At 39.3% G+C, this 11,506-nt stretch overlaps 1 protein-coding gene across 1 annotated transcript in view; it reads left to right on the top strand.

Moving 5' to 3' along the window:
• The window catches only part of LOC130556371 (uncharacterized), an 86,703-nt gene extending 75,471 nt beyond the window's left edge, over positions 1-11,232 (top strand). Inside the window, exons 2-5 of the mRNA XM_057337303.1 lie at positions 1,614-1,651; positions 6,269-6,669; positions 6,748-7,149; positions 10,272-11,232. Coding sequence (XP_057193286.1) covers positions 6,364-6,669; positions 6,748-7,134 — 693 coding nt within the window. The 5' untranslated portion in view covers positions 1,614-1,651; positions 6,269-6,363 and the 3' untranslated portion in view covers positions 7,135-7,149; positions 10,272-11,232. The remainder of the gene's footprint in view (positions 1-1,613; positions 1,652-6,268; positions 6,670-6,747; positions 7,150-10,271) is intronic.
• Positions 11,233-11,506: the final 274 nt, after the last annotated feature.

Raw genomic sequence — 11,506 nt, forward strand, 5'->3', positions numbered from 1 at the left:
TACAGTGAACAAGCTACTTATTGCAGTAGTTACACAATGACAGCCAAATTTGACATAAACCCTGCCCCCTGGAACACGCATAGGGTAATGGGCGGGACATCTCAACACACACTCTAAGCGGTAGACCGATCACAAAAGACTGGCACAGCTTGACCAGTCAGACTTCATAGAACCAGGAACTCAACAGTCTTGTTTCTGAGAATTGAGATGACAGTGTACAACACAGATGAAATATGTAATATATAAAAGCATTTTTTTGAAAACTGAAACGTGAACACTGATTTAAACAATCATAAGCACATCATAAGCAGAACAAAGACTTTGAAAAATAGGCAAAATAGGATCCCTTTAAGGCTGTGCCACACAAATCTTATAAGATTTTCAAAATGTGAGAGCCAACAAACATGCTTCTGTGCAACATGCTTTCGCTCTTAACAAACAACACCACAGGAAAATTCATGAGTTCACATTGCAGATAATAAGGTGGGATGGATAGTATGCGTATTTGGCATGCTGTCCCGGGGAGACAGCCCCGAGCTCGGTAATTCCTCCCAAACTCGGAGCATTCACCCACCACATCATTTAAATAAGATAATGTGTACAACCACCAAGACATTTGAGACTTTTGTACTTATTTGCTTGTAATGCAGGATAACAAAATCTGATATCACGAAATATATCTTTCCACAGGATGTTGGATTCACTACACTCTTAAAATGGATGTGGTAATTTGAAAACATTATTTTGTGATATTTGTTTAACATATTATGTATTACTTTCAACACACAGTTGTGTTAAGTTAATGACAACACATTAATGTAATTATTCGTCCTTATATTGAGCAAAACATATAGCGCTTAAGGAGACAATAGAAGCTGTTAAATGAATCATCCGGTTGATTTTAACTGAGCTTGGCTGCCTCTATCCTCCAGTGTCTTTAATGTGTTTGTTTGCCTGGAAGGCCATAGCTTTTTTCATGTCTTGTCTGTCTCTTTATCCCTCTCAAAATTGCAAGATACATTTTAAAGATTAATTTAAAAACCCTAAAATTAACTTGAATCAATCAATACCTTTGTGTGTGTCACGAAAGCTGTTCAGGATGAAGAGCCCATTCTGACAGATGTTACAATTCCGATTTGACTTTCATTCTTTTTCAAAAGCACACAATAGCATAATGAAAAGCTTTTCAAAGGCTGGTTTAAATTGATTTAAGGTAGAGCTCTTGTCATAAAAGTGTGTGTTTTCAAGATATCTTGAAGAAGAAGAGAGACAGCAAAAAAAAGAAATCAAGACATTGTACTTTCTTTGCAAAAGTTAAAAATCAAAATTGTGTTACCCACATGAGTAAAAAATTGTGCTCTCGTGAACGTGCACCATTTACCGACAAGCCAGAGGAGAATATATTGATTAAAGTCGTTATTTTGGTTTGTTTTTGGCACATAGAGTATTGTCGTTGCGTCAAACAAATTCAATTGAGCCACTATGAGCGGATGGACCAATTTAACGATGACTTACTTTTCTGGACCTTGACAACAACTATAACTATGGTGTCTATGAGGAGGCCTGGAAATCTCTCGAATGTCACCTAAAATATCTTTATTTGTGTTCCAAAGATGCCGGGAGGTCTTAAAACATGTTGAACATCATGTGGGTGAGTTAAAAATAACAATTTAATTTTGAGATGTACTTTTCCTTTAAGATTATTTTTAAAACTGCGCAGGATTGATATTATTTCTCTCACTATGTGTATATGAAGAGTTTGGTTCCAAAATGAGATGTTTTTTATTGTGCATTACAATTAATATAAATCAAACTGCAGTTGGTTTGTTTTGATTTAAGCCATAATAACTAAAAAAATACAGCTAACAAACACAATAAAACACAATGCAAACATGACAACATAATCCAGTCCAGTGCAAATTGTCAGCAAATACATAAACCTAAATTTATTTGGAATTTTTTCTCACAGAATGAAACAAAATGGTCATGTTTTTTATTTGCATGAAATTGAAATGGTGTATGCAGCATGCACACATTTCTAGAATGCGAAATATAAATGTTTTTTATGCTATTTATTTGCAGAAAGGGGACAAACTGGTTGAAACAGTTTAAATAATAAAAAAAAAGATTCCATGTTTGCAGATCTTGAATACTGCAAAGACAACAAGCATTCAGGAAATATGTGCTTACTCATCAACCTTCTTTTGTTATGTTGATGGATTCACAGCATCCTTCTGGCTAATGGGTTCAATTAAGACTGGACAACCATAATAGCCATGGCCTTGAAATGTGTACCAGCACTACTGTAAATCAAGCTGCTTGGATAAAACAAAGAGGGAGAGGAGAGAGTGCAAACAGAAAGGGTGAGGGTAGAGCCATAATCTCAACTCTGTCAACAAAGCATGTGATTTGTGCAACGTGTTGCACTAAAGTGCTCATTACTAGTACTAATAACTATCCAGGCCCATGTTTAAGCACCTGCTAACAGGGGTTGTCCATCATGGACAAACACAAGTCACAACATAATCCTATCACCTGCGCTGTGCTCTCCTCAACAGGAGGAGCAGCTTTATGGAGCGCTGTTTGGACAACATCAAGGGACACCCAGAGACAGTAGCTTGTTCCATAAGAAGATACTCAATTACTCAGCCAGGCAGTACAATTTAACACACACCCAAAGGCTGAGGAAATTTGATAGACTTACTTTGTTTCTTTTAGCAGGCTGTTTTTTTGCTCCTAACCTCACATAAACTTCTAAACAGATCTTTATTAGACCACAAACAATACCACTTCACTATGTTATTATTGACTATGTCACTTTGGTATATTTATTATTATTATCATCCAAAAAATGTTGCTTGCAAATATGACCAAAACTATACACAGATACATTTTTTTTCTGTATTCTTGGGGACTTTTGACAATTGACACTGATCATCCTGTTCAAAGGATTTAATGATTTAAAGTGTACATACACCTGGCTCTTAATGGATCATTTTGAGCATATGTCAATGTTTTCACCAGTCAATGTTAGAAAGAGGTTAAATATGCAGACAACACTGAAAAAGCAAAGACTTCAACTCAACTCAACTCAACTTTATTTATATAGCGCTTTTACAATTTTCATTGTTACAAAGCAGCTGCACGTGAGACACATTGACTACAAGCAAAACAATCAAAGTTGTACCTGCAAAAACAAGAAAAGGTTGAAAACACAGAAGACAGACACACCCACACACAAAACACTCCACACACACAAGACGCACACGCACCAACACACACAGACACAGAGACACACACACACACACGCATGCGCACGCACACACACACAACACACACACACACGTACGTACACAGACAAGTACGCACACACGCACACACACGCGCACACGCACACACACGCACACACACACACACACACACACACACACACACACACACACACACGCTCAGTGAGAGCACACATTTAGGACTTCAGGACCTGTCAGATTTTTATAAAGACCAGTAAATGATACTGGTCCACACACACACTGGCTATCTTTTACACATATATTTTCAAGCTCGATTTTTTACACAAATATGTTTATACACAGTTATTTGTTATCCACACATACAGAGTATGGATATGGGCACCTCAGAGCATTAAATCATAATCACCACTACAAAATGCATCTGACCTCTGAGTATTTCATACCCCACTTACAGGGGCACAGAATATCTGCAATGTACAGGTAATGAGCACGCTTATATGGAAATAAATCTTTACATTGAGAAAATATGAAGATGTTTGAAGGCAGAACAGTCCAGCTCATCTGGACTCATCTGGATAAACATCTCCATCCACCACTAGAGGGCGCTGCATCCCAGTCCTTGTGCATAGTCAACATATGACTACAAAAAGCAGCCAAACTCTGATAAAGACACAAACCTGATGGTTCTTTTGATAGTGATAAGGGAACTAGATCCATATGGTGCACACATTCCAAAACATGTTTTATCTTATTTGATTCATTCCTGATGAGCAAATATTTTCATCAGCAAATCCTCCCACTGAGGCCACATTTTGTTTCCTTCGGTTTTATTCCACTGTTGCTGAAAAAGCTTGACAGAAGAAGAAAGAAAGCTGGTAACACTTTAAATTAAAGGGGTCATATGGCGCGAATACGTGTTTTTCTGTGTCTTTAGTGTGTTATGAGCTGCCCATGCATGTATTAGACACGTAAAATTGCAAAAATTAAAGTGTCGGAACAAAATATGCATTCTATCTAAGACCGCCCAAATGTATATGCAAGTAAGAAGTAAGGTGGGCGTACCTGTCAGTACAATTGATTTGGAACCTGATGTTCCAAATATGTTAAGAGGCGTTACGATTCCGTCACACGCTTGCAGTATTCAACCTATCACTACGCACTGTTTAACTGGCCAATCATAGCACACCTCGCTTTTCAGCGCGATGAGCTTTGTAAAAAATCTGCGCGAGAGCCGGGACAAAGAGGAGATACAAACATGCACGGTATGTGGAAAATACAGCGTTTTTGAACAATAAATCATGTATACATGTTGCATTACACCTAAAACAAACGATAATATTCGTTTTAGCCGTGTCATATGACCCCTTTAAGATTGTGTTGTCTAACACACATCAAACTAACAAGTAATAAAACTTTTAAAGCGTTATAAATTTTTATTTCTATTAAATTTAAGGCTCACACAGGGAGGTGGTGAGGAGAGGGTTGTCTCACCTATGATGATAAAGGGTTCCAATGTCCCCTATGATATAGCCCACTCACTGAGTTTTGATCAAGCAATCATGCAAAGGAAATTATTTCCATACAGCCAAAATGGTGATGACGCTAATTATTTTAAATGCATTAAAATCTGAATTAACATGTACCAATTTGTTACAAACATAGGCTATAATGCATGAACTCAAGCTAAACTAATTTTACCGTTTTAACGTTTAGTTACCATGTCAGAATGAGATAATAAAACAATACATGTTCAATACAATTCCAAAAGAAATCTTCTGATTAAAAAAGGTAGAATGCTTTATTCGAGAACAATAGCAGGAATAAGCAGAAGAGTGTGGATTTAAACTAGCTTTATCTTTTTTTAATTCACAGGGCAAAGCTCTGGCAGTAACAACTGAATTACGTTTTTCTATGTGTTTTTCGCGGCCTATTGAAAAAGTAAATGTTTCTTTAATCGTGGGAGTGTGAAATTCGATATATGTGGTGAGTTTGACGCAATTTAGTCTTGTCAGTCTGAAAATATGTAACTATATTAAAAATTAAACATTTAATTCTTTAACCAAAGCTCATTTTTCTGTAATGCTAAAACTTAAATTTATTTTAAAAATTACATATGACAACACAACATTGTTATTTTGTATGTTAATGTTTTTTTTTTTGTCATTTGATTTGTTTTTGTAATTTGACAGCTGCGCCAGCCCCTCTGTTTGTGCATCAATGCATGGATTTATATATAAGGACAACAAAATAACAAATTAGGTTTCAATTGTATGTATGTGTGTGTTTCGCCAGGGATGGCTAGGACTAAAAAGTAATCCTGGACTTCTTCACCAGGAGTGACAACAACACTGGGCTCGTAACTTAACACACCAGCTTGTTGATGCACAAACCATTCTATAACACCACAATTTAGAAACAAAAGTTTCTAAGGACCTTTTAAATACACACTGCAAAGCCAATAAAACAACACACAATAAACAGTAAATGCCAGTGCAGTCTAAACAACAAATGGACATCAGAATGACATAAAAGCCAAACGTGTAATGTAGAGTAATGTAAAATGTTTGTGAATGACACTTTACCATAATAATAGATCTGCAATCTATTGAATTATTCAATGTTAATTAAATTGTCCATACAAACACAGTCTTATCCTATTGCTTGAATGCTAAAAACGTTATGCTATCGGTTATGCACTCGTCACTTCCTGTTTGCTGAGAGCGTGTGGTTTGAGTCGGAGCTCTTTCAAATTTATTCTTAATACATCGTTTATTCTTGTTATATCTTAAGACTTGTGTTTTAAATTGTTATTCTCCGAGGGTAAAACATATCCTTAAATATATCCCATACCAAAAATCGTACTTAAACGCACAGAAATTTTATTTTTATCGGATCACTCGCTATTAGCCTCAGGCTGTTAGCATTCCCAGCCTGCCTGCTTACTGCTTAACACACTGTTCTCGTTACTACATCACTAGTGGCTAATGTTTCAGATGTGTTTGTACCTCTGTGTGCAGATGAGGAAACGATCGCACTTCAGTCGGAACTGGAGGCTGTGGAGAAGCAGATCCAGGATCTACTAGAGAAGCAGACACGGCTGCGAGAACGAAAAATGGCGCTGGAAACATCCAGAGCTGACGCTCGCAAATCCGCGGTAAGTTTTCATCGCGATTTTAATACTCCTTCCACTTCTACTCCGCGTGTTTCTCTGCACAGAGCCCAGGCTTCGAGAACACGGTCAGCCCAAATGAACTTCACTCCTGCACCGGCACAACCACGGCGAAAGGCGCGAGCCAGGACTGGAGCGATGACCCAACCGCCGCCACCGGTCTTCGAGATCCCGACCAGGAACCGCTTTGCCGCCCTCTGCGAGACGGAATGCAACGCTGTGGTCATCGGAGACTCAATCGTCCGGAACGTACGCGCTTCCTCCACTAAAGGTAAGGTGCGCACTCATTGTTTTCCTGGCGCCCGTGTTCTTGATGTCTCTGCGCAGGTACCTGCGATCCTGAAGGACGATGCTAACGTCGGAGCTGTCGTGCTGCACGCGGGGGTGAATGACGTCAGGATGAGGCAGTCGGAGATCCTGAAGAGGGACTTCAGGAGTCTGATCGAGACGGTACGCAACGCATCGCCCACGGCGAGGATCATCGTATCAGGGCCGCTTCCTACCTACCGACGAGGGAATGAAAAGTTCAGTAGACTATTTGCTCTAAATAAATGGTTGATGTCATGGTGTATTGAACAGAAGCTGCTCTTTGTTGATAATTTTGATCTGTTCTGGGAGCGACCTAGGCTCTTCCGCCCTGACGGCCTGCACCCCAGCAGCATCGGAGCGGTTCTTCTGTCTGACAACATCTCAAAGACGCTACGCACCGCTTGACTACGTCTCCCAGCGGTAAGTCAAAACTTCAACCATAGTCTGTGTTCCTCCCACTCATCTGTTAGAAATGTTACTGCTTCCAAATGCATAGAGACTGTGTCTGTCCCCCGAATAATACTACAAAATAACAAAATAGCCAAATCTCAGAGAAAAAATCTAATCGTGATTAAACCTGAGGACAATGTAATAAACGACCAAAACAAACTCATAAAGTTCGGCCTACTTAATATTAGATCACTAAATTCAAAAGCAGTTATTGTAAATGAAATGATCACAGACAACAGTTTTGATATGCTTTGCCTTACCGAAACCTGGCTTAAACCAAATGATTATTACGGTCTAAATGAGTGTACACCACCAAGCTACTGTTATATGCATGAGCCACGTCCGGTTGGTCGAGGTGGCGGTGTCGCAACAATCTTTAGAGACTTTCTTACTGTAACTCAGAGAACGGAGCATAAATTTAAATCATTTGAAGTGCTTGCGTTGAACATAATTGTTCCAATTGACAGTAAAAAACCATTGCTTTCTTGTACGTTGGCTACAGTGTATAGACCCCCTGGTCCCTACACTGATTTTCTGAAAGAGTTTGCGGACTTCCTATCGGACCTATTGGTTAACGTTGATAAAGTACTAATTGTCGGAGACTTTAATATCCACGTAGATAGTGCTAACGATGCATTAGCAGTGGCGTTTACAGAGCTATTACACTCTTTTGGAGTAACACAACACATCAATGGACCCACTCATCGATTTAATCATACACTAGACTTGATTATATCTCACGGAGCCGATCTAACCAATATAGATATTATACCTCAAAGCGACGATGTCACTGATCACTATCTTATAACATGTACACTGCGCACTGCAGAAATCAGCCGTTTAACTCGTTATCGACAGGGTAGAACAATTACCTCGACTACTAAAGATAGTTTCACAAAGAGCTTGCCAGATCTGACTCCTTTAATAACCATACCAATAAATATAGAATCGCTCGATGACATGACCAGCAAATTGGGCACTATTTTCTCTAATACATTAGAAGCTGTCGCACCTATGAAGTCAAAAAAGATTAATGAGAAAAACGCAGCACCATGGTACAATAGCACCACTCGCGCCCTTAAAAGAGAAACACGTAAACTGGAGCGCAAATGGAAACAAACCCAATTAGAGGTCTTTAAAATTGCGTGGAAAGAGAGTGCAAACTGTTATAAAAAGGCACTAAAAGCAGCAAAGGCTGAGCACCTCCGTAACCTCATAGAAACTAACAAAAACAATCCAAGGTTTTTATTTAGTACAGTTGCTAAACTAACAAATAAACAGACTTCACCTGACCTGGGTATTCCGCCGCACCTTGGTAGCAATGATTTCATGAATTTTTTTACAGAGAAAATCGAAAACATACGAGACAAAATAGTAAAAACTCAACCTCCAAGTCTGTCCTATAAATTAGTACCAACCATCGCCCCAAAAGAAAGGCTACAGTGTTTTTCACCTATAAAACAGGAAGATTTAATTAAACTTATTGCAACATCTAAACCTACAACTTGCTTATTAGACCCCATACCAACTAAATTATTAAAAGAGTTATTACCCGTTGCAATTGAGCCCATTTATAACATTATCAACTCGTCAATTAATCTAGGCCATGTCCCAGGACCCTTTAAACTGGCCGTCATTAAGCCTCTTATCAAGAAACCAAACTTAGACCCCAATGAACTAGGAAACTATAGACCGATTTCAAATCTCCCTTACCTGTCTAAAATACTAGAAAAAGTAGTGTCCACTCAGTTGTGCTCTTTCTTACAAAATAATGACATACACGAAAAATTCCAGTCAGGCTTTAGACCGCATCATAGTACTGAAACTGCGCTCGTTAAAATTACAAACGACCTGCTTATAGCATCAGATAAAGGTAACATCTCACTCCTAGTCCTGCTCGACCTTAGTGCTGCGTTCGATACTGTAGACCATAAAATACTTCTAGATCGCTTACACAATTATACCGGTATTCAGGGACAGGCACTACAATGGTTCAGATCTTACTTATCAGACAGACATCAATTTGTCCATTTAAATGGGGAATCATCAAATCTAACGCAAGTAAATTATGGATTACCTCAGGGATCGGTTTTAGGACCCTTGCTATTCTCCATATACATGCTGCCCCTTGGAAACATTATTAGAAAACATGGAATTAGCTTCCACTGTTATGCAGATGATACTCAGCTATATATCTCATCAAGACCAGATGATTCCTTCCAACTATCCAAATTGGCAGAGTGCATCGACGATATAAAGCATTGGATGACTTGTAATTTCCTTCTTTTAAATTCTAATAAAACAGAAATATTACTTATCGGACCAAAGACACGTGAGCAGAATATTTCGGATTATGACCTGCAAATTGAAGGCTGCACTGTTACTCCAACAAATACAGTTAAAGACCTTGGCGTTATATTAGACAGCAACCTGTCATTTAAAAATCACATCTCAAATGTCACAAAAACAGCCTTCTTCCACCTTAGAAATGTTGCCAAATTGCGAAATATTTTATGTGTGGCTGATGCAGAGAAGCTTATTCATGCATTTGTGACCTCAAGACTTGACTACTGTAATGCACTGCTTAGTGGTTGTCCTGCAGCATCAATAAACAAACTACAGTTAGTTCAGAATGCAGCTGCCAGAGTTCTAACCAGGTCCAGAAAATACGATCACATAACCCCAATGTTATCAACCCTTCACTGGTTACCCATTAAGTATCGTATTGACTTTAAAGTTCTTTTAATTACTTATAAAGCCTTAAACGGTTTAGCCCCTACCTACATAACAGAGCTTCTACCACACTACAACCCATCACGCTCTCTAAGATCTCAAAACTCCAGACTTTTGATAACACCTAGAATAACTAAATCCACCAAAGGGGGTAGAGCTTTCTCATACGTAGCACCTAAACTCTGGAATAGCCTCCCCGATACTATTCGAGGGTCAGACACACTCTCCCAATTTAAATCTAGATTAAAGACACATCTTTTCAGCCAAGCATTCACTAATACATAGCTAATGAACAGCAGCTACGCTAATTATTCTCTTTCTGTTTCTGCCCTCGCCTCGGGATGCCCATCCCGAGGTAGGGAGAGATTCCGCCAGACCCAGATGAACGTCATATGCCCATCCACAACTAGAGATTACGCCAGCTACATCTGAAAATCCCGTGCCATCCTCCTGCGAGAGCCTGCGGACTGACTGACCATCCAGCTCCATCCAAGGCAATTCCATCACCACCCAAGAAAAAGGCGACCATCTGGCCGGCCCAGCTCAGACAATTCCATCCCCAACCGAGAGCAAAGACGGACTACCTGTCACATAAATGCTAAATTTACAATACTTGGTATTTAATGCTAAACTTACATCACACGACAGCAGTTTGAAGTTATGGCTGCACTCAGTGACTTTGATTGGAGGTAGCTGGGTGGGTGTTGTAGGGAGTGGGGGGGCTTGTTGGTTGTGGTTCGGGGCGTTTCATTTGTTGGGACTGTGTGGGTCTGGTCTGGTTGGTCTTGTTTTGTGGTCGATGTCGGACAACAGAGGAATAAAGTTAATTATGCCATTACTACTTTTCCCTGGTTGTTCCTCTGTTGTCTGTTGTTGATCACGGAATGGGACCGGGTTGGACCTGCACGGTTTCGGCGGGTGGGGCTTCCTGGGTCGCGGCTCGTGGGCTCTCCCTGTTCTTCGTGGACGTTGCTCGGTGGCTTTGGTCGGGGTCACTGAGTGCAGCTATGACACGTCAGAGGAGATCTGGCCCTCCCGGCTGAGCCTGGTTTCTCCCGAGGTTTTTTTTTCTCCATTATTCAGCATTGGAGTTTGGGTTCCTCGCCACAGCAGAGCAGTGCAGTGTTGGCTTGCTCACCGGGAGACTGTATTTATTTATTTATTTATTCATTTATTTATTAGATATTATTTATTATAATGATCTTGCTTGGTCTATAAACACCATGCACTGTGCTGTGTTTTACCTTTCTGTGTTTTTCTTATTTGCTCCTGTAAAGCTGCTTTGGAACAATGCACATTGTAAAAAGCGCTATATAAATAAAATTGAATTGAATTGAATTATGTTTTTAGGCAAGTCGAATTCATATTACACATCTTAAGTTATTTTTCAAACCACTTAAGTTTTCATTTTCATTTCATTGCCTCGGTTTGGAGTGCTCTAGTACTTATGTCTTTTTTGTTTGTCTTTCCTGTTTTAAGATACTCTTCTTTAATCACTTTTACCAGTGACAAATTGCTTAACATTAAGCAATGCCCTTCTATCAATCTTTTCCCTAATTTTGAAAATTCAGACGTCTTACTGGACATTTTACTC

This window comes from Triplophysa rosa, linkage group LG7 (assembly GCF_024868665.1).
Source record: "Triplophysa rosa linkage group LG7, Trosa_1v2, whole genome shotgun sequence".
NCBI classification, from domain to species: domain Eukaryota; kingdom Metazoa; phylum Chordata; class Actinopteri; order Cypriniformes; family Nemacheilidae; genus Triplophysa; species Triplophysa rosa.